At 46.2% G+C, this 25,792-nt stretch overlaps 1 protein-coding gene across 3 annotated transcripts in view; it reads right to left on the bottom strand.

Annotated features, from left to right (window-relative positions):
* The window catches only part of fbxw8 (F-box and WD repeat domain containing 8), a 275,082-nt gene that overhangs the window by 227,409 nt on the left and 21,881 nt on the right, over positions 1-25,792 (bottom strand). For all 3 annotated transcript variants that reach the window (XR_005459979.1, XM_038790971.1, XM_038790982.1), the window contains exon 4: positions 11,823-11,911. Coding sequence is in view for 2 of the 3 variants with exons in the window: in XM_038790971.1 (XP_038646899.1) it covers positions 11,823-11,911 (89 nt within the window). In the remaining variant the exon portion in view is untranslated. The remainder of the gene's footprint in view (positions 1-11,822; positions 11,912-25,792) is intronic.

The raw sequence follows: 25,792 nt of genomic DNA, 5'->3' as shown, positions 1-25,792 counted from the left end.
CCACTAGCTACTGATTGCCAACCAGAGAAACACCCATTAATCCCCACTCTTTGCCTTCTACTAATTAACCAATCCTCTATCCATGCTACTACTTTACCCTTAATACCATGCATCTTTATCTTATGCAGCAACCTTTTGTGTGGCACCTTGTCAAAGGCTTTCTGGAAATCCAGATATACCACATCCATCGGCTCCCCGTTATCTACTGCACTGGTAATGTCCTCAAAAAATTCCACTAAATTAGTTAGGCATGACCTGCCCTTTATGAACCCATGCTGCGTCTGCCCAATGGGACAATTTCTATCCAGATGCCTCGCTATTTCTTCCTTGATGATAGATTCCAGCATCTTCAACTACTACCGAAGTTAAGCTTACTGGCCTATAATTTCCTGCTTTCTGCCTACCTCCTTTTTTAAACAGTGGTGTCACGTTTGCTAATTTCCAATCCACCGGGACCACCCCAGAGTCTAGTGAATTTCGGTAAATTATCACTAGTGCATCTGCAATTTCCCTAGCCATCTCTTTTAGCACTCTGGGATGCATTCCATCAGGGCCAGGAAACTTGTCTACCTTTAGCCCCATTAGCTTGCCCATCACTACCTCCTTAGTGATAACAATCCTCTCAAGGTCCTCACCTGTCATAGCCTCATTTCTATCAGTCGCTGGCATGTTATTTGTGTCTTCCACTGTGAAGACCGACCCAAAAAACCTGTTCAGTTCCTCAGCCATTTCCTCATTTCCCATTATTAAAACTCCCTTCTCATCCTCTAAAGGACCAATATTTACCTTAGCCACTCTTTTTTGTCTTATATATTTGTAAAAACTCATACTGTCTGTTTTTATATTCTGAGCAAGTTTACTCTCATACTCTATCTTACTCTTCTTTATAGCTTTTTTAGTAGCTTTCTGTTGCCCCCTAAAGATTTCCCAGTCCTCTAATCTCCCAGCAATCTTTGCCACTTTATATGCTTTTTCCTTCAATTTGATACTCTCCCTTATTTCCTTAGATATCCGCGGTCGATTTTCCCTCTTTCTACCGTCCTTCCTTTTTGTTGGTATAAACCTTTGCTGAGCACTGTGAAAAATCGCTTGGAAGGTTCTCCACTGTTCCTCAACTGTTCCACCATAAAGTCTTAGCTCCCAGTCTACCTTAGCTAGTTCTTCTCTCATCCCCTTGTAATCTCCTTTGTTTAAACACAAAACACTAGTATTTGATTTTACTTTCTCACCCTCCATCTGTATTTTAAATTCCACCATATTGTGATCGCTCCTTCCGAGAGGATCCCTAACTATGAGATCATGAATCAATCCTGTCTCATTACACAGGACAAGATCTAGGACCGCTTGTTCCCTCGTAGGTTCCATTACATACTCCATACCCAATCAACTCCATACTCCCAGAATGCCTAGAGCCACTGCAATTCGCATACCGCCGCAACCGGTCCACAGCAGATGCCATCTCCCTGGCTCCTCATTCTGCAACTGGGTCCTCGACTTTCTGACCTATAGACTGCAATCAGCAAGGATAACACCTCCTCCACGATAGACCTCAATACTGGGGTCCCGCAAGGCTGTGTACTTAGCCCGCTACTACTCCCTATACACGCACACAACAGCATGGCAAAATCTGGCTCCAACTCTGCTGATGACACGACTGTAGGGGGTTGGATCTCAAACAACGATGAGTCAGAATACAGGAGGGAGATAGAGAACCTAGTGGAATGGTGTAACTACAACAATCTCTCCCTCAATGTCAGCAAAACTAAACAGCTGGTCATTGACTTCAGGAAGCAAAGTACTGTACACACCCCTGTCAGCACCAACGGGGCCGAGGTGGAGATGGTTGACATCTTCAAATTCCTAGGTGTGCACATCACCAACAGTCTGGAGTTTGCACATTCTCCCCATGTCTGCGTGGGTCTCACCCCCACAACCCAAAGATGTGTAAGACAGGTGGATTGGCCACACTAAATTGGTCCTTAATTGGAATTGGGCACTCTTAAGTTTATTTACAAAAACAATCTGTCCTGGTCCACCCACGTCGACGCTACGACCAAGAAAACCCAACGTGCCTATGCTTTCTCAGGAAACTAAGAAAATTCGGCATATCCACGTTGACCCTTACCAACTTTTACAGATGCACCATAGAAAGCATCCTATCTGGCTGCATCACAGCAACTGTTCGGCCCAAGACCAGAAGAAACTACGGAGTCGTGAACACCGCTCAGTCCATTGACTTTTTCTACACCTCCCTCTACCTTGGGAAGGCGGGCAGCATAATCAAAGACCCCTCCCACCCGGCTTATTCACTTTTCCAAGTTCTTCGATCGGGCAGGAGGTACAAGTCTGAGAACATGCACTAACAGATTCAAAAACAGCATCTTCCCCATTGCTACCGGACTCCTAAACGACCCTCTGATGGACTGATCTGATTTCTTCACACATCTTCTCTACTGAATAGTAATACACTCCTGTATGCTTCACCTGATGGCTGTGTCTATGTATTTACATTGTGTATTTTATGTTTACCCTATGTATTTTCTTTTCATGTACGGAATGATGTACCTGGATTGTACGCAGAACAATACTTTTCACTGTACCTCAGTACACGTGACAATAAACAAATACAAAATGTTATTTTAATTTTGCAAGACTGTGAAGAAAGGATATCTCGCTCCAGGAGTGATTTCATGCAACATATGGATATGGTATATTAAAACAAACTTTATTATTAACACAGTATTAAAATATCTTTAACATCACAAAAGAACAAGTGACACAATAACCCTTAACTGCTATGTTTATTTCTACTTTATAAATACCCCATAAACAATGCTAATGAATACAGTGACACAATAACCCTTAACTGCTATGTTTATTTCTACGCAAACAACAGAACCATCTCAGATCTCAATCCACGTTTAAATACATTTAGCAGACCCAGGCATACTTGCTTAAGAGATGTTCTTTGAGGCTGTTTTAAGAGATAGACCTGAATCCTGTCAGAACAATGCAGGAATTCTAGCTGAAGTCTTCAGAAACTCTCGTCATGGTTTGCCTTTCAGGAACCAACGGAAAAATCTCGGCTTCACTTCTCGGCTAAAATGCCTGGTACTCTATCTCCTCCCATTGGTTACATCATCTTACCCAGCTGAAACGCACTGTATCTAATTAACTACTCCAGAGGGAGCCCCCTTAATCTAAATGAAAATCCATTAGCCCAAGCATTTACCATACTTTACATGCACCTTTGGCTCCCAAACAAAATCTAGCTGTCTTGCAAACCAGGATTTTAAAAACGCTACTGCAGTCACTGTCTATGTGGAGTCTGCACGTTCTCCCTGTGTCAGCGTGGGTTTCCTCCAGGGTCTCCGGTTTCCTCACACAAGTCCCAAAAGACATGCTTGTTAGGTGAATTGGACATTCTGAATTCTCCCTCAGTGTACCCAAACAGGCATTGGAGTGTGGCAACAAGGGGATTTTCACAGTAACCTCATTGCAGTTTTAATGTAAGTCTACTTGTGACACTCATAATTAGTATTACTATAAGGAGTCATGCACACACCACAAGGCTTGTAATCTTTACTGCACCAAATTTATAAACTGCAATACAAGTGAAATTATTTCATTCATCACAAAAATCAGGGTGCTCAAAATATTGGGAGGGACTGATAGCACAAGTACAGAAAAGAGTAAGTTAATAGGTGCAGACAGAGTAAGGGATGAAGTAATGACATCTATACCAGGGTTACTGTGCATATATGTGAATGCACAGAGTATAGTAAAAAAAGATTGGGGAGTTACAGGCGTATGCAATGTGGAAATGTGAAGTTGTGATGATAACAGAGAGTTGGCTCAAGGTACGGAGGGACTGGGTGTTAAATATTTCTGGGTACAAGGTGTTTAGAAAGGAAAGGAAAGGAGTGGTGGCAGTATTGCTTAAGGAGGGCATTGCAGTTCTGGAGAAAGAGGATGTCCCTGGGGGTTCTAGCACAGAATCAATTTGGCTAGAGCTAAGGAACAAAAATGGTGCAATTACATTGTTTGGTGTCATCTATAGACACCAACTCGTGGGAAGGATGTAGAAGAATATTATCTGCAGGGAAATTACAGAGACAAGAGTGAGGGGAGATCAAATGGAAGTATACAAGATGATAAAGTATACGTGGAGCGGATGCTTCGTCTAGTGGGGCATTCTCGAACAAGTGGCTATAGTCTTAGGATACGAGGTAGAAAATTTAAAACAGAGTTGAGGAGAAACTACTTCTCCCAAAGAGTTGCGAATCTGTAGAATTCGCTACCCCAGAGCACGATGGATGCTGAGACAGTAAGTACATTTGAGGAGTGAGACAGATTTTTAATTGATAATGGGTTGAACGGTTATGGAGAACAGGCAGGACAGTAGAGTTAAGGCTACTATGAGACAGTATGAGATCAGCCATGAATGAATGGTGGAGCAGACTCGATGGACCAAAGGACCTAATTTTGCTCCTATATCTTATGAACTAAGATGCAACCATTATAAAGTAGTTTTAATGGGAGACTTTAATTACCCAAATGTAGACTGGGACAGTAGTAGTGCAAAGGGTGGAGCGAGGCAAAGTTTCCTAGATTGTGTTCAGGAAAATCTTCTGCAGCAGTATGTGTCCGGTCCAACAATAAAGGATGCACTGTTGGACCTGGTTCTTGAAAATGAGGTGGGCCAAGTACATCAATTGTCAGTAGGAGACAGTGACCATTGTATTGAAAGGTTTAGGATGATGATAGAAAAAGGACATTAGGCAATGCATATTAGAAATAATTAACTGGGAAGAGCCAAATTCAATAGAGCAAGAATAGAGCTGGGCCAGATAAATCCGGAATGAAAGATTGGCAGGAAAAACTAGCTGAACAATGGGTGTCCTTCAAACATAAATACTTCCGGCACAGCAAAAGGTATTTTCCTCAACAAGCAAAGGTAGGACAAACAATACTACCTTTTGCTATTAAGGATATTAATAATAAGGATATTAGGGGCAGCAGGGTAGCATGGTGGTTAGCATAAATGCTTAACAGCTCCAGGGTCCCAGGTTCGATTCCCGGCTGGGTCACTGTCTGTGTGGAGTCTGCACGTCCTCCCCGAGTGCGTGGGTTTCCTCCGGGTGCTCCGGTTTCCTCCCACAGTCCAAAGATGTGCGGGTTAGGTGGATTGGCCATGCTAAATTGCCCGTAGTGTCCTAATAAAAGTAAGGTTAAGGGGGGGGGGTTGTTGGGTTACGGGTATAGGGTGGATACGTGGGTTTGAGTAGGGTGATCATGGCTCGGCACAACATTGAGGGCTGAAGGGCCTGTTCTGTGCTGTACTGTTCTATGTTCTATGTTCTAATACAGAGTTCCCTGGATGAAAGGAGATAAGATAAGCCAACTTTTTTCTTGTTATGACAGGTGTCAAGTAGAAAATACATTTGATACCCAAAGGAATACAGAAGGTTCAGAGGGGAGGTGAAAAAGCACATTAGAGAAGCAAAGAGGGATTATGGAAAAATACTGTCAGCCAACATAAGCACAATAGCGTCTATACTTTCTCAGGAAACTAAGGCAATTTGGTCTGTCCACATTGACTCTTACCAACTTTTACAGATGCACCATAGAAAGCATCCTATCTGGCCTGGTATGGCAACTGCTTGGCCCAAGACCATAAGAAACTACACAGTCGTGAACACAACCCAGTCCATCAAGCAAACCTGCCTCCCATCCATTGTCTCTGTCTACACCTCCCGCTGCTTTGGGAAAGCAGGCAGCATAATCAAAGACCGCTGCCACCCATCTTATTCACTCTTCCAACCTCTTCCATCAGGCAGAAGATACAAAAGTCTGAGAACATGCACGAACAGATTCAAACACAGCTTCTTCCCCGCTGTTACCAGACTCCTGAATGACCCTCTTATGGATTGAAGTGATTCTCCATACATCTTGTCTACCGTGTACAGTATGCTTCATCCAATGTCTATGTATTCACATTGTGTATTTATTGTATGTCCTATGTTTTTCATGTATGGAACAATCTGCCTGGACTGTACCCGAACAATACTTTTCACTGTACCCCAGTACATGTGACAATAAATCTGAATCTAGTCTTTTATAGGCATATAAATAGTGAAACAAGGAGAGGTGTAGGGCCAATCGGGACCTAAAAGGGAATTTACACATGGAGGAAGGGGGCATAATTGTGATATTAAATTAATACTTTGCATCCGTCTTAAGCAATGAGGTAGTTGCAACCCAGGCCATGGTGACAGACGAAGAAAACCTGAACTAAAAGGGTTCAAAATTGATCAGGATGAAGTGTTGAATAGACTGTCTGTACTGAAAGTTGACAAGGCACCAAGACATGATGGGATGCATCCAAGGATATTGAAGAAAGTGAGATTGGAAATTGCAGGGATACTGGCCATAGTTTGTCAGCCTTCGCTCGACTCAGGGGAAAGATTATACAAAAAAGGTTGAAAGGATAAGCCTAGCAGACCCGGCAGTTTAACTTCAGTGGCAGGCAAGATGTTAGAAACAATTATTTGGCTAGAGGAGGCTTGTAGTGGAGTTCCAAGTGCCAGTATTGGAACTCTTGCTTTCCTGATATATATTAATGATCTAGATCAATGTTTATCAAACTTTCTTTTGCCCGGGACCCATTTTTACCAACCGGCCATCCTTCTGGACCTACGCCGTCCGACCTTCGCGATCCACGATGGCCGACCTCCACGACCCACCTTTTTCTCTTACCTTTACTGCGAGAGGTGAGCCTGGGTTTATATTCTATAGTCTAGAGTAACGAAGAATGAGAAATGACCTCAATGAAACAGGCATTACTCTCTCAACTCTACAGACCCGATGCAGAATGCACGTTTTCCTCAGATGGGTGGTTTACAACCTGGAGATATAGTCTACAAATTACAATAACAATAATCTTTATTTTCACAAGTAGGCTTACATTGCAATTAAGTTACTGTGAAAATCCCCTAGTCGCCACACTACGGCGCCTGTTTGGGCACACCGAGGTAGAATTCAGAATGTCCAATTCACCTAACAAGCACGTCTTTCAGGACTTGTGGGAGGAAACCGGAGCACCCGGAGGAAACCCACGCAGACACAGGGAGAACGTGCAGACTCCGCACAGACAGTGACCCAAGCCGGGAATCGAACCTGAGACCCTGGTGCTGTGAAGCAACGGTGCTAATGTAACGATTTTAGACATGGATGAGGAGGAAGTACCTAACTAAGTATTGTAGGGCAGCACGGTGGCCTAGTGGTTAGCACAACCGCCTCACGGTGCTGAGGTCCCAGGTTCGATCCCGGCTCTGGGTCACTGTCCGTGTGGAGTTTGCACGTTCTCCCCGTGTCTGCTTGGGTTCACCCCCACAACCCAAAAATGTGCAGAGTAGGTGGATTGGCCACGCTAAATTGCCCCTTAATTGGAAAAAATAATTGGCTAATCTAAATTTTTTTTTAAAACTAAGTATTGTAAATCTTTTTAATCTCTAAAATTCACAATGAAAGAGAGTTCTGTAGGTTCATCCATTGAGCATATACAAGACAGATGCAGGGAAACTGAATTGAATTTTTTTTAAAATCGTCTCCTGGGTCAGCGCGCCGATGTCAGGAGGCGGCTCCAGGCATGCACACTGATGAGCGGGCACGCATGCGCAGCACGCCTGCATTTTTAAAGCCGGTCGTGTCTGTCATTGTTAAAGCTGCCCGCAGCCGCCATTTTTAAAAGCCGGCTGCTGCAGCCGTTGCACCTGAATTTACGCGATTGGGAGCCCCGCAATGGATGGCTCCACGACCCTCCCGACACCCGCCCGCAACCCCCACTTTGAAAATGCCTGATCTAGATCTAGGTGTGCAGGAGAAATTTCAAAGTTTGTGGATGATATAAAAATTGGAAGTATTTTGAATTGCGAGGATGACTATGTAGAACTTCAAAACAACATAGAAAAAGTGGTGGAGTGGGCAGATAGATGGCAGATGAAGTTCAATGGGAGGTGAAATATTTTGGTAGGAAGAAGACAGACAATGCAAAATAAGGGTTAAAATTTTTAATGGGGTGCAGGAGCAGAGCGAGCTGGGTGTATACATGCATACATCATTGCAGGTGGTGACAGCAGTTAAGCAAGCATATAGTATCCTGGGTTTTATTAATAGCGGCATAGAGTACAAGAGAAAGGGGGTTCTGCTGAACTTACACAAGACACTAGTTAGACCTCAGCTGTAGTATTATGTACAGTTCTGGGTACCAGGCTGTAGGGAGTTTGTGAACACATTGGAGAGAGTGCAGAAGAGATTTACAAGAATGGTTCCAGGGATGAGAAACTTCAGTTGAGGATAGATTTGGAGAGAGGTTGGTACTGTTCTCCTTGGAGAGAAAAGGCCAAGAGGAAATTTTATAGAAACGTTAAAAATCATGAGGGGGCTAGACAGAGTAGATAGGGAGAAATTGTTCCTGCTCGTAAAAGGATCAAGAATGAGAGGGCACAGATTTAAAGTGACTTACAAAAGAAGCAAATAGGAAGTGATTAAAAAACTTTTTTACATATCGAGCGGTCTGGAATGCACTGCTCGGAACTGTGGTGGAGGCAGGTTCAATCGAGGCATTCAAGGCGGCATTAAATAATTATTTGAATAGAAACAATGTGCAGGAGTATGGGGTAAAGGGCAGGGCAATGGCACTCCTTTGGAGAACCAATGTAAACAAAATAGGCAAATGACCTTCTATGCTGTAACAATTCTGTGATTCTGTGAATATGCTTGTTTAAATGTTGTTTTTCTGTTGCTACTAAACTGTCTTATTTAATATTCTGGGAAATACACATTACATAAACTCAATTTTTCTTCAGCTATTGCAGATACTTTTCATTCATTCCAAAGTCTTCAGTAGCCTTTCATCAATATGTGCCATCAATTATAACAGATGATATGGCTTAATCTTAAAGTAACATTTCATTATTAAACAAACCCAAATTAAATACAAAATTAGGTTGTTTAAAGCAGAGCCAAAGGAGAAATAATTGACACAAATACAAGTTGTGCAGTTTTTTATATTCTAAATCGGTTCATACAGTCGGAGCTTCCCACTCACCATGACATATTATTCCCAAATTACAGCAGTGATGTGCTCCCTCGTTTTTGCCTAGAGGACTCAACTCAGTGCCAACGAGTGCACAAGAGAAATTTAACATGATTTGTTAATTAATTTTCATTCTCTCATTGTGCAAATATCTTTTATCTGTACTTGGAAGCTTTCCATCACCCCGGTGAAATACAAAGAGCCAATTTGTTAAACTTGTCAAACAGCTAATTAGAGACAAACTCGTATTCTGCACTCCAACAGTACTTCAAAATATATGTAAGATCAAAATTTTAATGCATCAGTCATGGCTCAACACAGTATTCTTGCCTCTTGAGTCAGAAGGTTGTGGCTTCAAGTCCAGAGTGATACTTCAGTGCAATCTAGGGAATGTTGCACTGTCGGAGGAGTAATCTTTCAGCTGAGACATTAAATGTCCTCACATTAAATGGTGGATGTAAAGGAAACCACGGCAGTATTTTGAATAAGGGCAAGGGAGTCCTCCCCACTTTTCTGGGCAATATTTATTCCTCAATCAATATAATGAAGACCAGATTAGCTGGTTATTAACATATCACTGCTTGGAAAACCTTGCTGTGTACAAACTGGCTGCTGTGTTTCCTACATTATAACAGTGGCTACACTTCAAAAGTATTCCATTGCTTTTAAAGTGCTCTGGAACTCATGAGACACATAATATGAACAGGCCCCGTGAAACCATACCTGCAGTTTCAGTATGCTCCTGAATATGTACAGGAACAAAACAAATTCCAAATTAATATCCACCACCTCCATACAGTTAAAAATCCAAATTAATATATAATTAACAATGAAGTTGTTGAAGGAGCTACAAAAATGCATTATTTATTTCTTTCTAGTTTCCATGAAAGAAAATAAAACAATTTGCTAAATGAGGAATTATGTACCTTTATCTGCTCTTAATTAATAACTTTATGCAAATTTACGTCTCACTGAAATCTTCATCGCTTGATCGGGTGAAGACAAAATGGGAGGAGTTGTTGAGACCCATCATTATATGAGGATGTATGGAATAAGACCCTCTGTAGGGTAAATTCCACCTCATCCTGCATGCGGCTCAGTCTCATCCAACTGAAGGTAGTTCATAGAGCTCATCAAACCAAAAGTTTTTTTATTCATTCATGGGATGTGGGCGTCATTGTTTAGGCTAGTATTTATTGCCCATTCCTAATTGCCCTTCAGAAGATAGTGGTGAGTTCCCTTTTTGAACTGCTATAGTCCTGAGGTGCAGGTACACCCACAGTGCTGTTAGGGAGGGAATTACAGGATTTTGCCCCAGAGACTGAAGAAATAGCAAATTATTTCCAAGTCAGGGTGGTGTGTGACTTGGAGGGGATCCTCCAGGTGTTGGGGTTCCCAGGTATCTGCTGTTTTGTCCTTCTAGATAGTACAAAAAACAAAGAACAAAGAACAAAGAAAAGTACAGCACAAGAACAGGCCCTTCGACCCTCCAAGCCTGCGCCGACCATGCTGCCTGTCTAAACTAAAATCTTCTACACTTCCGGGGTCCATATCCCTCTATTCCCATCCTATTCATGTATTTGTCAAGGTGCCCCTTAAATGTCACGATCATCCCTGCTTCCACCACCTCCTCCGGCAGCGAGTTCCAGGCATCCACTACCTTCTGTGTAAAAACACCTGCCTCGCACATCTCCTCTAAACCTTGCCCCTTAAACCAATGCCCTCTAGTAATTGACTCCTCTACCCTGGGAAAAAGTCTCTGACTATCCACTCTGTCTATGCCCCTCATAATTTTGTAGACCTCTATCAGGTTGCCCCTCAACCTTCTTCATTCCAGTGAGAACAAACCAAGTTTATTCAACCTCTCCTCACAGCTAATGCCCTTCATACCAGGGAGCATCCTGGTAAATCTCTTCTGCACCCTCTCTAAGCCTCTACATCCTTCTGGTAGTGTGGTGACCAGAATTGAACACTATACTCCAATGAAATTAAATGAAAATCGCTTAATGTCACAAGTAGGCTTCAATGAAGTTACTGTGAAAAGCCACATTCCGGCGCCTGTTCGGGGAGGCTGGTACGGGAATTGAACCGTGCTGCTGGCCTGCCTTGGTCTGTTTTAAAATCCAGTGATTTAGCCAGTGTGCTAAACCAGCCCCAATGCTAATATACTTCTATTTTTCATAAAAATTCACACTTGACTTGAATAGGGTACATTAAAACTGAATTCTGCACATCTATTTCTTGTTTATATTTAGGTATTAATTTTGATTTGCTTTATCAGTAATAACCATTGCGTACTACTGTCATAATGCTGGTACAATTCGTCAATATAAAACAAAGTTGATGAACACACTAAACAATTACAAGAGATATTTGCAACTTCTTTTTCTACCAATTACATTATGTTTGAACAAAAGAAGTTAGATGACACTTCTAAAATAGACAATTTACAAGGACCAAACTTTGCAGCAACATCCACTGGCAAACATAATCTACACTGAAAATGCAATAAAATGACATGCATTAAGATCTGTACATAGCTCATTAAATGTCTTCAAAATTTCAGAACGCAGAAGACAATAATAACGTCATGAGATGATCTGATTTTCCCACCCCTTCAGAAGTCTTCCAGTCACTTCCAGATATATTTACTCTTTGTTTATAAATTCTTAATTGTTCCGGAATGTTGCTATAAACTCTGAATATTCAAATATTTCCTTACCCTGAAATTACCAATCCATTGCAGGAGTGTGCATCACATAATATTCCTCCCACGTCATACTGCAACTGGCTTGCAGCTCCAATACGGTTCTGTTGGAAATAAAAGACCTTATAGAATATCAAATAAAGCAATCTGAATGAGACATGATCATTTATAAAATTATTATAATTATTTACAAATACAACAAATTCCTGGACACATTTCTTATTCAAAATTGGATTTCTCCAAGCAGTTTGATGTATTCCACAGAAGACCACTGTGACCTTTTGGAGATAATATAAAAATGCTATTTGGACGTGTTAATGGAAAAGAATATGTACCATCTTGTCTTTAATGCTCACGGTTCACAATTATAAGTGCCATTTACATACAAGGCTGCTTTAAGGGAGAGAAAGTAAACAGGGTGGGGGGAAACTTGAACAGGGAGAAAGCCGAAACAGTTTTGAGGCTTTTGAAGGCGGGGAAGAGAGGCTGAAGTCAACAGATGTTTTTGAAAATAACTTCAGTAGTTAATGGAAGAGTGGCTGAAAAACAAAACAACCTCTGTTGGTGGCACTGAAGGAATAAAACAATATCTGCAGTAATCCAGGGCAAAAGCTGATGTGGCCTTAGGCATACGACTGGAAATTCACAAGCGGAGAGGTGGAGTGAGATCTTAGAAAGATTTGAAAATAATAATGAGGCTCCTAAAATTAATTTATGAGGTCACAGGAAATCAGGAGAATTTAACAGATTAATTCAATCATTGGAATGAGGAGGCAGTGGGTAATTTATTTCAGCAGGTGATAAGCCTGGCACAAACAGAATAACAAGTAGAATTACTTCAAGTGTGCAACTTGTCATGCCCAGTAGAGGCAGGCCCTGTTTGAAGTAGGAGGAGCAGGCCACTCAGTCCCTCGAAATTGCTCCACTATTCAATAAGCTCATGGCTGATGCAATTGTAACCTGGTCTTCACATTCTGCCTCCCCCCACAACCTTTCGTCCCTTTGTTTAGCAAGAATCTATCCAGTTCCGTCCAAAAAATATTTAAAGACTACTTTGAGGAAGAGATTTCGGAAGACTCATGACTCATGGAAAACTTTCTCCTCATCTCTGGCTTAAATGGTCAGCCCCTTTTTTTTTTAATTTAAAAAAATATATTTCTTGAATTTCAAAAAAAACCAATGACGACAATAGCAACAAATATACAAAATATAGTTGTTTTTTTAAAAATCAGAAATTTGATATACATATAAATTGGGGCTGTTTAGCACCGGGCTAAATCGCTGACTTAAAAAGCAGACCAAGCAGGCCAGCAGCACGGTTCGATTCCCGTAACAGCCTCCCCGAACAGGCGCCGGAATGTGGCGACTAGGGGCTTTTCACAGTAACTTCATTTTGAAGCCTACTCGTGACAGTAAGCCATTTTCATTTCATTTTTCAAATTGGTTTTCTAACTACAACAGTCAAACTATCCCTATTATAAATTAGCTTAACAGTCGATCGTGTCCAGTTCTTTAAAGAATGAAATAAATGGCTGCCTCTTCTGGTAGAATGTCCCCACCGAGCCACTAAGTTGAGTATCCCTTATACGATATTCCAAAATTCTAAATTCAAAATTCCGCACATTTCTTTCAAGCGCCGACATGACATCACGAATGGGAAATTCCATGAGGCTCTGGGAAGGTTCCCAGGCGAAGTGCAGGTTCCAATGCGCTGCACGTGCGCAGGTCCCGGGAACAGGCTGTTTCGCCCCTTCGAAAAGTATATTCCGAAATCTTAAAGATTCCGAAATCCGATACACACTCGGCCCCAAGCATTTTGGCGAAGGGATGCTCAACCTGTATTTAATTTTCTCCAGGTGTAAGAATGACAACAAATCATCCAACCAGGTGGATGTTTTAGCTGGTGTGGGAGATCTCCAATTGAGCAATATATGCCTCCTGGCTATTAAAGATGCAAAGGCGAGAAAGTCCGCTTCCACCCTCGAGTGGAATGCTGGTGAGTCAGAGACCCCAAATATTGCCATTAGTGGTGTGGTGGTATGACTAGGGAGATCATATTACCTTAGAACCAAGCTGCCATTGGTACAGCAGACTCGCTGCCCATTGGCCCAGGCAAGTCATGTGCCTCTCTGCCAATTGGCTGTGGCTAGTCATGTGACTCCCCGCCGATTGGCCGAGAGGTTGGTAGCTCCACCTACAAGGCGGGATATAAGAACTCGTACTAGCTGGCAGTCGGCCTTTCTCTGTACGACCACTGCCGAGCACACATCTAGCGTATTAAAGCCTGTTGTTTGGAACCTCTCTACGACTCGAGTCCAATTGATAGTGCATCAATTTAATACGCTAGATTTTGAAAATGGAGCTGCGGATCAAGCCAGAATGCCTCCGAATCAGCCCGCATGCTGCAAACGCGTCAGCAACCTTTAAACATTGGCTGGCGTGTTTCAACAGTTACCTCACTACTGCAGAAAACCGCCTGACAAAGGAACAGAAACACCACATCCTCCACTCGTGCATGGGCACCGCCGTTTACTCTATGATAAAGGACGAACTGGACTATGATGTCGCTATGGATCTACTAAAAGGACACTTCATCAGGCCAGTGAATCAGGTCTACGCGCGGCACCTCCTGGCTACAAGGCAACAATTCCCCGGTGAGTCCCTCGACGAATTCTATCGGGCTCTCATTGTCCTGGGGAGAAATTGCGTCTGCCCGCAAGTCACTGCGGCTGAACACACCGAACTCTTGATCAGGGACGCCTTCGTGGCGGGCATGCAGTCACCCCACATACGGCAGAGGCTTTTAGAAAAAGACATTCTAAGCCTCACTGAGGCACGGACCCTCGCATCCTTTTTGGAGGTCGCTGACCGCAACGCGTGCGCGTATGCCCCCCCGGCCGCGCGGCAGCCCCTTGGGCAGCGTGGCACACGACCCCCTCACCCCCGCCGACTCGGACCCCCAGACCTGCGCTGCCGGACGCCCCAATAAGTCCACGGGCCCCCGCTGCTATTTTTGCGGTCAGGCCAAGCATCCCCGCCCGCGTTGCCCGGCCCGCACCGCAGTCTGCAAAAGGTGCGGCAAGAAGGGCCACTTTGCGGCCGTCTGTCTATCAAAGTCGGTCGCTGCCGTCCCGGACAGCGATCGCGGGTCCCCCCCCTGCGTTCCTCGAGGGCCACGTGCGGCTCACGGACCTCGCTGCCTCCACCCCCCACCACAACGAGTGATTCACGGATGCTGCCATCTTGGGCCCCCGACTCCACGTGCGACTCCCGAGCGCCGCCATCTTGTTCATCCCCCACCACGTGCGACCGACGGGTGCTGACATCTTGGATCGGCACGGAGGACCCCGCAAGCGATTACTCCGTAGTGGATGACGACTCTGAGTTCCTGCCACAACTCGCCTCGGTGACACTGGATCAATCGCGGCCCTGCACGCTTTCCACGGCGACCACACAGATCCGCCTCAACGGTCGCGAGACGAGCTGCCTACTGGACACCGGGAGCACAGAGAGCCTCGTCCACCCCGACACGGTAAGACGCTGCGCGCTCCCCGTTCACCCAGTAATCGCTCCGGCATCTGGTTCACACTCAGTCCAAATCACCAGGTGCTGCGTGGCGGACCTCACGGTCCAGGGAAGGGTTTTTAAAAACTATAAATTCCTCATCCTTCCCCGCCTCTGCGCACCGGCACTTCTTGGACTGGATTTTCAGTGCAACCTGCAGAGCTTAACCTTTAAATTCAGCGGCCCTATTCCCCCCCCCCCCCCCCCCCCCCCCCCTACTGTCTGCAGCCTCGCGTCCCTCAAGGTCGACCCCCCTTCCCGGTTTGCAAACCTCACCCCGGATTGCAAACCCGTCGCCACCAGGAGCAGATTGTACAGCGCCCAGGACCGGAACTTCATCAGGTCCGAGGTCCAAAGGCTTCTGAAGGAAGGGGTCATAGAGGCTAGCAACAGTCCCTGGCGAGCACATGTGCTGGTGGTTAGGACTGGGGAGAAAAACCGAATGGTCATCGATTACAGTCAGACCATCAACAGGTTTACGCAGCTGGACGCATATCCCCCCCGTATCTCCGACCTGGTTAACAGGATCGCGCAGTACAAAGTCTTTTCTATGGTGGACCGCAAGTCTGCCAACCACCAGCTCCCCATCCGCGCGAGTGACCGAAAGTACACTGCGTTCAAAGCGGATGGGCGACTCTACCACTTTTTAAGCGTTCCATTCGGTGTCACAAATGGGGTCTGGGTCTTCCAAAGGGAGATGGACCGAATGGTTGACCAATACGATTTATGGGCCACCTTCCCGTATCTCGACAATGTCACCATCTGCGGCCATGACCAGCAGGACCACGACACCAATCTCCGAAAATTCTTCCATACTGCAAAACTCCTCAACCTCACGTATAATAAGGATAAGTGCGTGTTCAGCACCGACCATCTAGCCATCCTCGGCTACGTAGTGCGTAACTGAGTGATAGGCCCCGACCCTGAACGCATGTGCCCCCTAATGGAACTCCCCCTTCCCAACTCCCTCAAAGCCCTCAAACGCTGTCTGGGCTTCTTTTCCTATTATGCCCAGTGGGTCCCCAACTACGCCGACAAAGCCCGCCCTCTCATCCAGTCCAACACGTTTCCCCTGTCGATGGAGGCCCGCCAGGCCTTTAGACGCATCAAAGCAGACATTGCAAAGGCCACGATGCGTGCTATCGACGAGTCCCTCCCATTCCAGGTCGAGAACGACGCATCCGATGTAGCTCTGGCGGCCACCCTCAACCAAGCGGGCAGACCCGTGGCCTTTTTCTCCCGGACCCTCCACGCTTCCGAACTCCGCCATTCCTCGGTGGAAAAGGAGGCACAGGCCACTGTCGAAGCTGTGCGACATTGGAGGCACTATCTGGCCGGCAGGAGGTTTACCATCCTCACAGACCAACGGTCAGTAGCCTTCATGTTCGATAATGCACAGAGGGGCAAGATTAAGAACGACATTATCTTGCGGTGGCGGATCGAGTTGTCCACGTACAACTACGATATCTTGTATCATCCTGGGAAGCTCAACGAGCCTCCTGATGCCCTGTCCCACGGTACCTGCGCCAACGCCCAGTGGACCGCCTCTGCACCCTCCACGCGGACCTCTGCCATCCAGGGGTCATCTGCTTTTTTCACTTCATCAAGACCCGCAACCTGCCCTACTCCATCGAGGAGGTCAGGACTGTAACCAGGGAATGCCACATTTGCACGGAGTGCAAGCCGCACTTCTACCGCCCCGAGCAGGCGCATCTGATAAAGGCTTCCCGCCCCTTCGAATGTCTCAGCATGGACTTCAAAGGTCCCCTCCCCTCCAGCAACCGCAACACATATTTCTTAAATGTGATTGACGAGTACTCCCGCTTCCCGTTCACCATCTCCTGTCCCGACATGACCACGACAACAATCATCAAAGCCCTCCACTCCATTTTCTCCCTGTTCGGTTACCCCGCGTACATCCACAGCGACCGGGGGTCCTCCTTTATGAGCGACGAGCTGCGTCAATTCCTGCTCAGCAGGGGCATTGCCTCTAGCAGGACGACCAACCCCTGGGGTAACGGACAGGTCGAGAGGGAGAACGGTACGGTTTGGAAGACCGTGCTACTGGCCCTGCGGTCCAGGTGTCTCCCCGTCTCCCACTGGCAAGAGGGCCTCCCAGACGCCCTCCACTCTATTCAGTCTCTCCCCTGTATTGCCACGAATCAAACACCTCACGAACGTCTTCTTGTTTTTCCCAGGAAGTCTTCCTCTGGGACCCCACTCCCGACCTGGCTGGCCACCCCCGGGCCCATCCTGCTCCGGAAGCATGTGCGGATGCACAAGTCCGACCCATTGGTTGAAAGAGTCCAGTTACTCCACGCGAGCCCGCAGTACGCGTACGTGGAGTATCCCGACGGACGACAGGACATGGTCTCCCTTCGGGACTTGGCACCCGCTGGAGTGCGGCCACACACCCCAGCTCCAACACCCTCCCCCCAGTCCCGACCGCCCCTAGCGCCCCCGCAACCCAGCGCACAGAAACCCCCTCCCCCGGCCTGACTACCGCTATCTCCGACCAGGGGTACGGACACAGGACCATGACCGCCGCTCCCAGAGTCACGGACGACCACTGCTCCAATGTCACCGGCGCCGCTGCGCAGGTCCGGCAGGACACCGAAGGCACCCATCCGGCTGATTGAGTCAATTTGATGGACCTTATGGACTTTCATGTTCTGCATATGTTCCTTGCCTGCTTCTTTTATTATTATTGTTGTTTTTTCTGTACACTATATACAGTACATTGGTTTTCTTACACGTTCGTCGCGGCCAATGGGCAGCCAGTTACCTCGGTGCTACTTGAAAAGGTCTCTAGTCATACTACCAATCTTATGGGACACACAGCCCCCCCCCCCACTCCTTCCCAACCCCCCCCCCCGCTTCTTTCTCAACAAGGGGTGAATGTGGTAGTATGACTAGGGAGATCATATTACCTTAGAACCAAGCTGCCATTGGTACGGCAGACTCGCTGCCCATTGGCCCAGGCAAGTCATGTGCCTCTCTGCCAATTGGCTGTGGCTCGTCATGTGACTCCCCGCCGATTGCTGAGAGGTTGGTAGCTCCACCTACAAAGCGGGGTACAAGAACTTGTACCGGCTGGCAGTCGGCCTTTCTCTGTCCGACCACTGCCGGGCACACATCTAGCGTATTAAAGCCTGTTGTTTGGAACCTCTCTACGACTCGAGTCCAATTGATGGTGCATCAAGTGGGCAAGGGGTTCTAGGGTCACCCCCAGAATCTTAGATAGCATATCAAGAAAGGAAACCCAGTAGTTAGCAAACTTAGGAGAAATCCAAAACACGCGAGTGTGGCTAGCTGGTGTAAGTGAACAGCGATCACACTTGTTCTCCACATCTCGCAAGATCCCACTCATCCTCGCCTTCATCGAATGAGTTCTATGTAGTATTTTGAACTGAATCAAACTCAATCTGGCGCAAGATGAAGTGGAATTCACCCTGTAGAGGGTTTCTCTCCAAACCTCATCAGTAAGGGCCTAGCTCCTTTATCCATTTCTCCTTTACTTCATCCAAAGGAACAGAATCTGAAATCAGAATAAGGACATACAAGTTTGAAGTAGATCTTCTGTCCTGTCGTGCCAAAGACAGAACCTTCTACAGCAAAGAGGAAGGCGGGGTCAAGGGGAAGGAAGAAAAAAAAACTTCTCAAAGGAGAGCCATCCCCTTGGAATGCGAGCACCTTCGCACTTCCCAGCTGGCATCTAGACACTGCCACCCTGCTAAGCCAACAGGAGCACTGCAGGTGGCAGTGCAATGGTGCATGACTGCCAAGGTGGCGCTACCAAGGGTCAGGGAGAGGCCATGCCCATAAAATGAGGGGGGAGGCGGGGGTTTGAAGGGTGCGGAGTGCAAGGCAGGTAAGTAGGAGCCTCCGGGAGGTTGGGTGGGTGATGGGTGGGGGTCTCAGAAGGGAGGGGGGTGACGTGAGGGGGTTTGGGGGGGCATGAATAGGGGGGACCCCCATAGTGGGGTGTCCTCACTTGGGGAGTGTGGGGTAGGGTCCATGTGTGTGGCGGATGACATAGCCCATGCGTGGAGACCCAAAAGCTCACTTAGAGATCAGGGCACCTTTTCAAAATGGCAGCCCGATCACAGAGTTCAGCACCCCAGTGCCAAAAAGAATTCTAAGTGTGGGCTAAACCGGTGAGAAAAGCCTCCGGGTCCAAGAAAGTGACGAAGTGTCATTGAATAATGGTGGGGAACTCGCCAGTAGCACAGCGCCAGCTGGAAAACCCGCCACAAATTAACTTTGAAACCTTTTGGGAGAATTGCACCCACTATATCTGGAGGCAGGTCGGGACACCGGGATCTTAGCCAGCAGCTTGACATCTGTGTTTAGAAGTGAAATGGGTTGGTATGATCCACACTCTCTGGGTCTCTGTCCTCCTTGAGTAGAAAAAGAAATTGAGGCCTGAGTGAGAGTTGGAGGTACTGATCCCCTAGACAGCAAATCATTAAACATTGCAATAACAGAGGTATGAGCTGCTCGGAGAACCTTTTATAAAATTTGGTTGGATAGCAGTCAGGATGGGGGTTTTGTCAGATTGCAGCCGCTCAATGCATTTCAGAATTTCTTCTGGCCAGAATGTGTAGGCCACGTACTGAATGAATACATGGCCGAAGAGATGGTGTGAGGGGGAGGGTTTCGGATTCCTGGGGTATTCCTGGGACCGGTTCTGTGGGAGATGGGACCTGTACAAACTGGACAGGTTATACCTGGGCAGGACTGGGATCCTGAGCTTAATAAAGTCTGCTATGGCAGCAGACAAATGCTCACATAATTTGTCATCAGAAGTCAAGGTGGTGTCTAATCTCTAAGGTGGGCGTTTGGACGGGCCAAAACCAAAACGAAAATCAATAAAATGAGGGGCATGGTTAGAGATTACAATTGCCGAGTATTCGGCTTCCACCACTGAAGGGAGGAGGGATATTGTGACAATAAAAAAATAAATTCTGGAATAGACACAGGAAAAAAACAAAAATTCTTTAGTATTTGGATGCAGAAAGCGCCATGGAACTACCCCACATATCTGATGCATAAATCAGGAGCCCCTTATTTTTAAAATAGTGACCCTCTAGTTCTAGATTCTCTCACAAGGGTAAACATCCTTTCCACATTCACCTTGTCCAGACCCCTCAGGATCTTAAATGATCCAAATAAGTCACCTCTTAAGTCTTCTAAACTGCAATGGATACAAGCTTAACCTGCAGAGGTGGACTTTCAATGAAACACACAACGTGAATGCGGTCAATGGGATGGGGAGGCCATGCGGAGAGGTGACTTTTGTGGTGGGATCCCCGATCAGAGCCTTGGTAACTCTACATTTGCTGTGCTCTGATTGGTGGACTTATCTTTTTTGGTGGGAAAATAGTTTGCCAGACGTTAAGAGATGGTGGAGGCTTAGAGGAGTTCAGACACTGATTTCTTGAATTGGTGTGAAGTTTCTGAACTTTCATAAAGTAAAGGTACAAAGCAGCAGCCAGATTTCTGGCATTTGGTCTGGTGGGCAGCTGGAGGCAAAAGTGACGTTGCCAACCTAACACTCGGTCAACGGCCGTCAAGGGGCGCAGCAGGATGACCCTCAACCCCCAGGCTAGGGCTGAGGAGGGTGGGTAGACAAACAACCAAGAAGAACTGGCCAGATAGCCAGGCAGCCAGTCATGATCACACCCGGTCATTGAGGCTCGAGGTCCAGCATCTGGAGCGAGAACTCGGAGCTGAGAAGAGTAGCAATCGGGAGGTGTGAAGAAGGCCAGGGAAGCGCTAGAGTCTCGTATCTCAGGGAACTGGGAGGCAGCGGCCAGGAGTGAAGCAACTGGACCACAGCCAATGGCCAACCAGGCAGAGCTGAGAGTTAGGGGGCTGGATAGCAACTGAACTGGGCAGCGAGGGCGAGAGTGATCAGAGGCCAAGCAGCCTGGCAGGAGCACATGCGGTTGTCGAGGCTCGAGGCCTGGCCACCCGAGCAAGAGGTGAGCAGAGCAGCAGTCGGGAGGTGCAAAGAAGGCCAGGCAAGCGCCAGCATCAAGTCTCGAGGAATTGGAGAGCAGTGGCCAGTGGGGAGACTCGGCCAGAGCCGAGGCCAGCCAGGCAGCAGGACCAGGAGTGAGGGCTGGACTGGGCAGCAACTGGACCAGGCAGCGGGAATGTCATTGTTGGGAGTCTGCCATTGTCAGGGTGTGTCATGGGGCACCCAAAAGTGTAAGTCCACATCTGATAACCTGTCCAAACTTTGCTCATGAGACAACTCTCCCATTCCGGAATAAGTCTAGTAAACCTTCTCTGAACTGCTTATAATGTATTTGTATTCTTCTTTAAATAAGGAGACCAAATACTGTACACAGTACACCAGGTGCGATCTAATCAATGCCCTGTACAACTGAAGCATAACCTCCCTACTTCTGTATTCAATTCTCCTCATAATAAACAACAATATTTTATTGGCTTTTCTAACTACTTTCTGTACCTACGTATACCAACCAGAAAATGACCCATTTATGCCTACATTTCCTGTTAGCTAGCCAATCTTCTATACATCCCATTTATGTTACCCCTGCAAGCTTTTATTTTCTGAAATGACCTGTGATGCGGCACCTTATCATACGCCTTCTGGAAATCGAAGTACAGTACATCGATCGGTCCCCCTTAATCCACAGCAAACGTTACTTCTTCAAAGAACTCCAATAAATTGGTTAAACATTATTTCCCTCTCTCAAACCATGTTGATTCTGCCTGATTACCTTGAACTTTTCTCAAATGTCCTGCTATAATGTCTTTCATAATAGTTGCTAATGTTTTCCCCATATAAGATGTTAAGCTAACACCTGCAATTTCCTGCTTTGTCTCCTTCTGATTTTGAATAAAGGAGGTACAGTCACTATTTCACATTACAGAATTCACACCTGCCATTCTAGAAGACTGGAATACAAGAGCAGGAATGTACTTCTGAGGCTGTACAAGGCTATGGTCAGACCCCATTTGGAGAATTGAGAGCAGTTTTGGGCTCCGAATCCAAGGAAGGATGTATTGACCTTGGAAAGGGTCCAAACGAGATTCACAAGAATGATCCCTGGAATGAAGAGCTTGTCATATCAGGCGCGGTTGAGGGCTCTGGGCCTGTACTCCTTGGATTTTAGAAGGATGAGAGGGGATCTTATTGAAACTTACAAGATACTGAGAGACCTAGACAGAGTGGGAATGGAGAGGATGTTTCCACTAGTAGAAAAACTAGAACCCGAAGGAACAACCTGACTGAAGGGAAGATCCTTTAAAACTGAGATGAGGAGGAATTTCGTCAGCTGGAGGGTGGTGAATCTATGGAATTCTTTGTCGCAGAAGGCTGTGGAGGCCAAATCACTGACTGGCATTCAGATAGAGATAGACAGGTTCTTGATAAATAAGGGGATCGGGTTATGGGTAGAAGGCAGGAGAATGGGGATGAGAAACATATCAGCCATGATTGAATGGCGGAGCAAACTCGATAAGCCGAATGGCCTAATTCGGCTCCTATGTCTTTTGTCCATTGTTGAAAGTTATTCCAAATACAGATGCTATGGGCGCGATTCTCCGCTCCCGCGCAGCATCGGGAAGGCCGTCGTGAACTCGGCCGAGTTCCCCCCCCCCCCCCCCCCCAAGGGGGCTAGGAGCACCGCGCTGTAAATCTCGACCGCCGGGCCTTGACGCTGGCATCAAGGCCCGGCGCGCCGAGAATGACGTAGCCGGCGTGCCTAATGACGTCAGCTGCGCATGCGCAGGTTGGCCGGCTCCAACCCGTGCATGCGCGATTGCCGTCTTCCCCTCCACTGCCCCGCAAGACGTGGCGGCTTGATCTTGCGGGGCGGCGGAAGGGAAAGAGTGTGTCCCTTGGAGACGCCGGCCCGACAATCGGTGGGCACCGATCGCGGGCCAATCCGCTCCCGAGCACGGCTGTGGAGCTCACTCCCCTCTCCGCCCCCCACAAGCCACAAACGAACCTTTGGCACCATGTTCACGACGGCAGCAACCAGGTGTGGTTGCCGCCGGCGTGAACAGGTCGGGAACGTCAGGCCGCTCGGCCCATCCAGGCCAGAGAATCGCCGGTCGCCGTGAAAAATGGCGAGCGGCGATTCTCCGAGCGGGGGGGGGGGTGGGAGAATCGCGGGGGGTGCCAGGGCGGCGTGTTGTGATTCGCCCGGCCCTCCCGCGATTCTCCCACCCGACATGGGGAGCGGATAATCGCGCCCTATGTACCTAGGTTTGCAGTTGAACAAGTAAAACTGATGAGATCAGTTACTCACCAGTTGTGAAACACCACTATCTATATGCTGTTGTGTATCAATGGCATTTTAGCATTAAGCAATTCTGGATGAGCAATCCTTGTTGATCAAAACTAGCTTCTGATACTGAGATCCTTTATCATTCCAATACCAGAGGAAACCTGGGCAGACAGCAGAAGAACACTGATAAGACAACAGCTGCAGACATCTTTGAAGAAACAGTCACTAGCCAGTCTGAAAATGAGCTGCAAGCCATCAAGCAGCTAAAATGTTTATCCTGTTCCAGTTTACAAGTTCACCTGAGAACCAACATGCTAGCTGCAAGAAACCGTGCAACCTGCTGTGAATCCTTTGCTTGAAAACCCCCACTTCAACTTTAAATCATCAAATCCATTCAAGAACCCACAGGCCTGTTACGTGAGAGGTCAGAAAATGCAAATCAAAGACTATTAACTGTAATCTGTAAAAATGCAGTGTTATTTTCTGTATTACATGTCTATATGCATGTGAGACGAAGTGTGATGTGTTAATTGGGTTAAGTGTATAAAAATAAATAACCTTCTTTATTTTAAACTTATGAAAGCTTGCTGATGAATAATTTAATTGGAATACACACTTCAAGGGTATGAAACGACACACCTCTTTCCATACAAAATATACTGATTATCAGCACTAAAGCAGCAAATACATTGTGTCTGTGACACAACGATGAGTCGTCAAAAATGTTGACTCGTGTGTGACTGGACATGGGACAAGTTGTCAGCAAAATCCTGGGATGGCAGATTTGAAGAGCTGGGCATCACCAGCGTGCATGTCAGTACTGAACTGAGTTTTCAGATGAAGTTTCCAAAGAGAAAGTACATAGATGATGAACAGCATTGCACCAGAGTACAGCAACCTGGAGTAATCATTGTCAGCATAAGAACAGAAGCTATTTTAGAAAATATAATAGGTGGGAGTTGAAGTGAAATCATGGGAGCACAGTGCTGCAGAGATGGACAATGGAAGAGAGGCAATGTGATAGAATTGAGTGGTCAACTGTGTGTAAGGCAATAAAAGTTCAAAGAGAACAAGATTAGTCACGCAAGGAAATCATTGGTAAGCATGCAGTTGAATGCATTGAGGCAGTCAAAAAAAAGACTCATTGGGGTGCATTTAGAGGAAAGAGAGGTGAAGGGTGAGCTTTTTAAGAAGTAGGAAGTTGATGGTAGTTATGAAAAGGATAGGAACAATACCCAAGGATAAGGACAAGGTTGAGAATATTATTGAAAACGAGAATGGGAGGTGAAGCAGTTGAGAACAGCTTGCAGTCTCTTTGGCATTTCAAGTATTTAATTTGCACATTTCTGATGCTGGGCCATCTCATCAGGGCAAAGGGTCGATTAGAAAGGAGGAATTCCCTTAGGGGCTGGTTTAGCACAGTGCGCTAAACAGCTGGCTTGTAATGCAGAACAATGCCAGCAGCGCGGGTTCAATTCCCGTACTGGCCTCCCCGAACAGGCGCAGGAATGTGGCGCCTAGAGGCTTTTCACAGTAACTTTATTGAAGCCTATTTGTGGCAATAAGTTATTATTATTATTGTTAGGATAACCCTGACAAAAACACATGCATACAAATAAGGGTGAGTCATTCAGGCCACTTTGAGACACCAAAAGCCTGGCTGAAGAAGGGGGTTGGCAAAAGACAGAGCAGATTGCTCATCTTTCTTCTGCGCCAGAAAGTTTTATATGAACGTATTAGATAATATGGGACCAAATAAATGTTAATTCAGTAGAACGTTTGACAATTAACTTATTGATTCAAAATTCCCAATCTGCTCCTTCTGACAAAGAAATTCAAAACCTAATGGGTTTTCGGTTCAAAAAAAATGTTTTTACTTGGAAGAGCTACAATCACTTTTTCTCCAGCTGTAATAATAACCATATATTTCAATGTACAGAACTATGAACAATGGGTTAATCACAGTTTTATTCAAAGATATTACTGTGATTTTGTCCCCTACCATGAAGACCCACAGCTATGAGAAATAAAAAAGGATATCACATGCATACAAAAATAAACCACTCAGTTATAGCATAGATTACACACTCCAATTAATTGAAATAAATGGCAATCAAACTTTTTCTCACACAAATAAAATCTTTTGGCACT

This window comes from Scyliorhinus canicula, chromosome 1 (assembly GCF_902713615.1).
Source record: "Scyliorhinus canicula chromosome 1, sScyCan1.1, whole genome shotgun sequence".
NCBI classification, from domain to species: Eukaryota; Metazoa; Chordata; class Chondrichthyes; order Carcharhiniformes; family Scyliorhinidae; genus Scyliorhinus; species Scyliorhinus canicula.
This window is presented reverse-complemented; position numbering and strand designations above follow the sequence as displayed.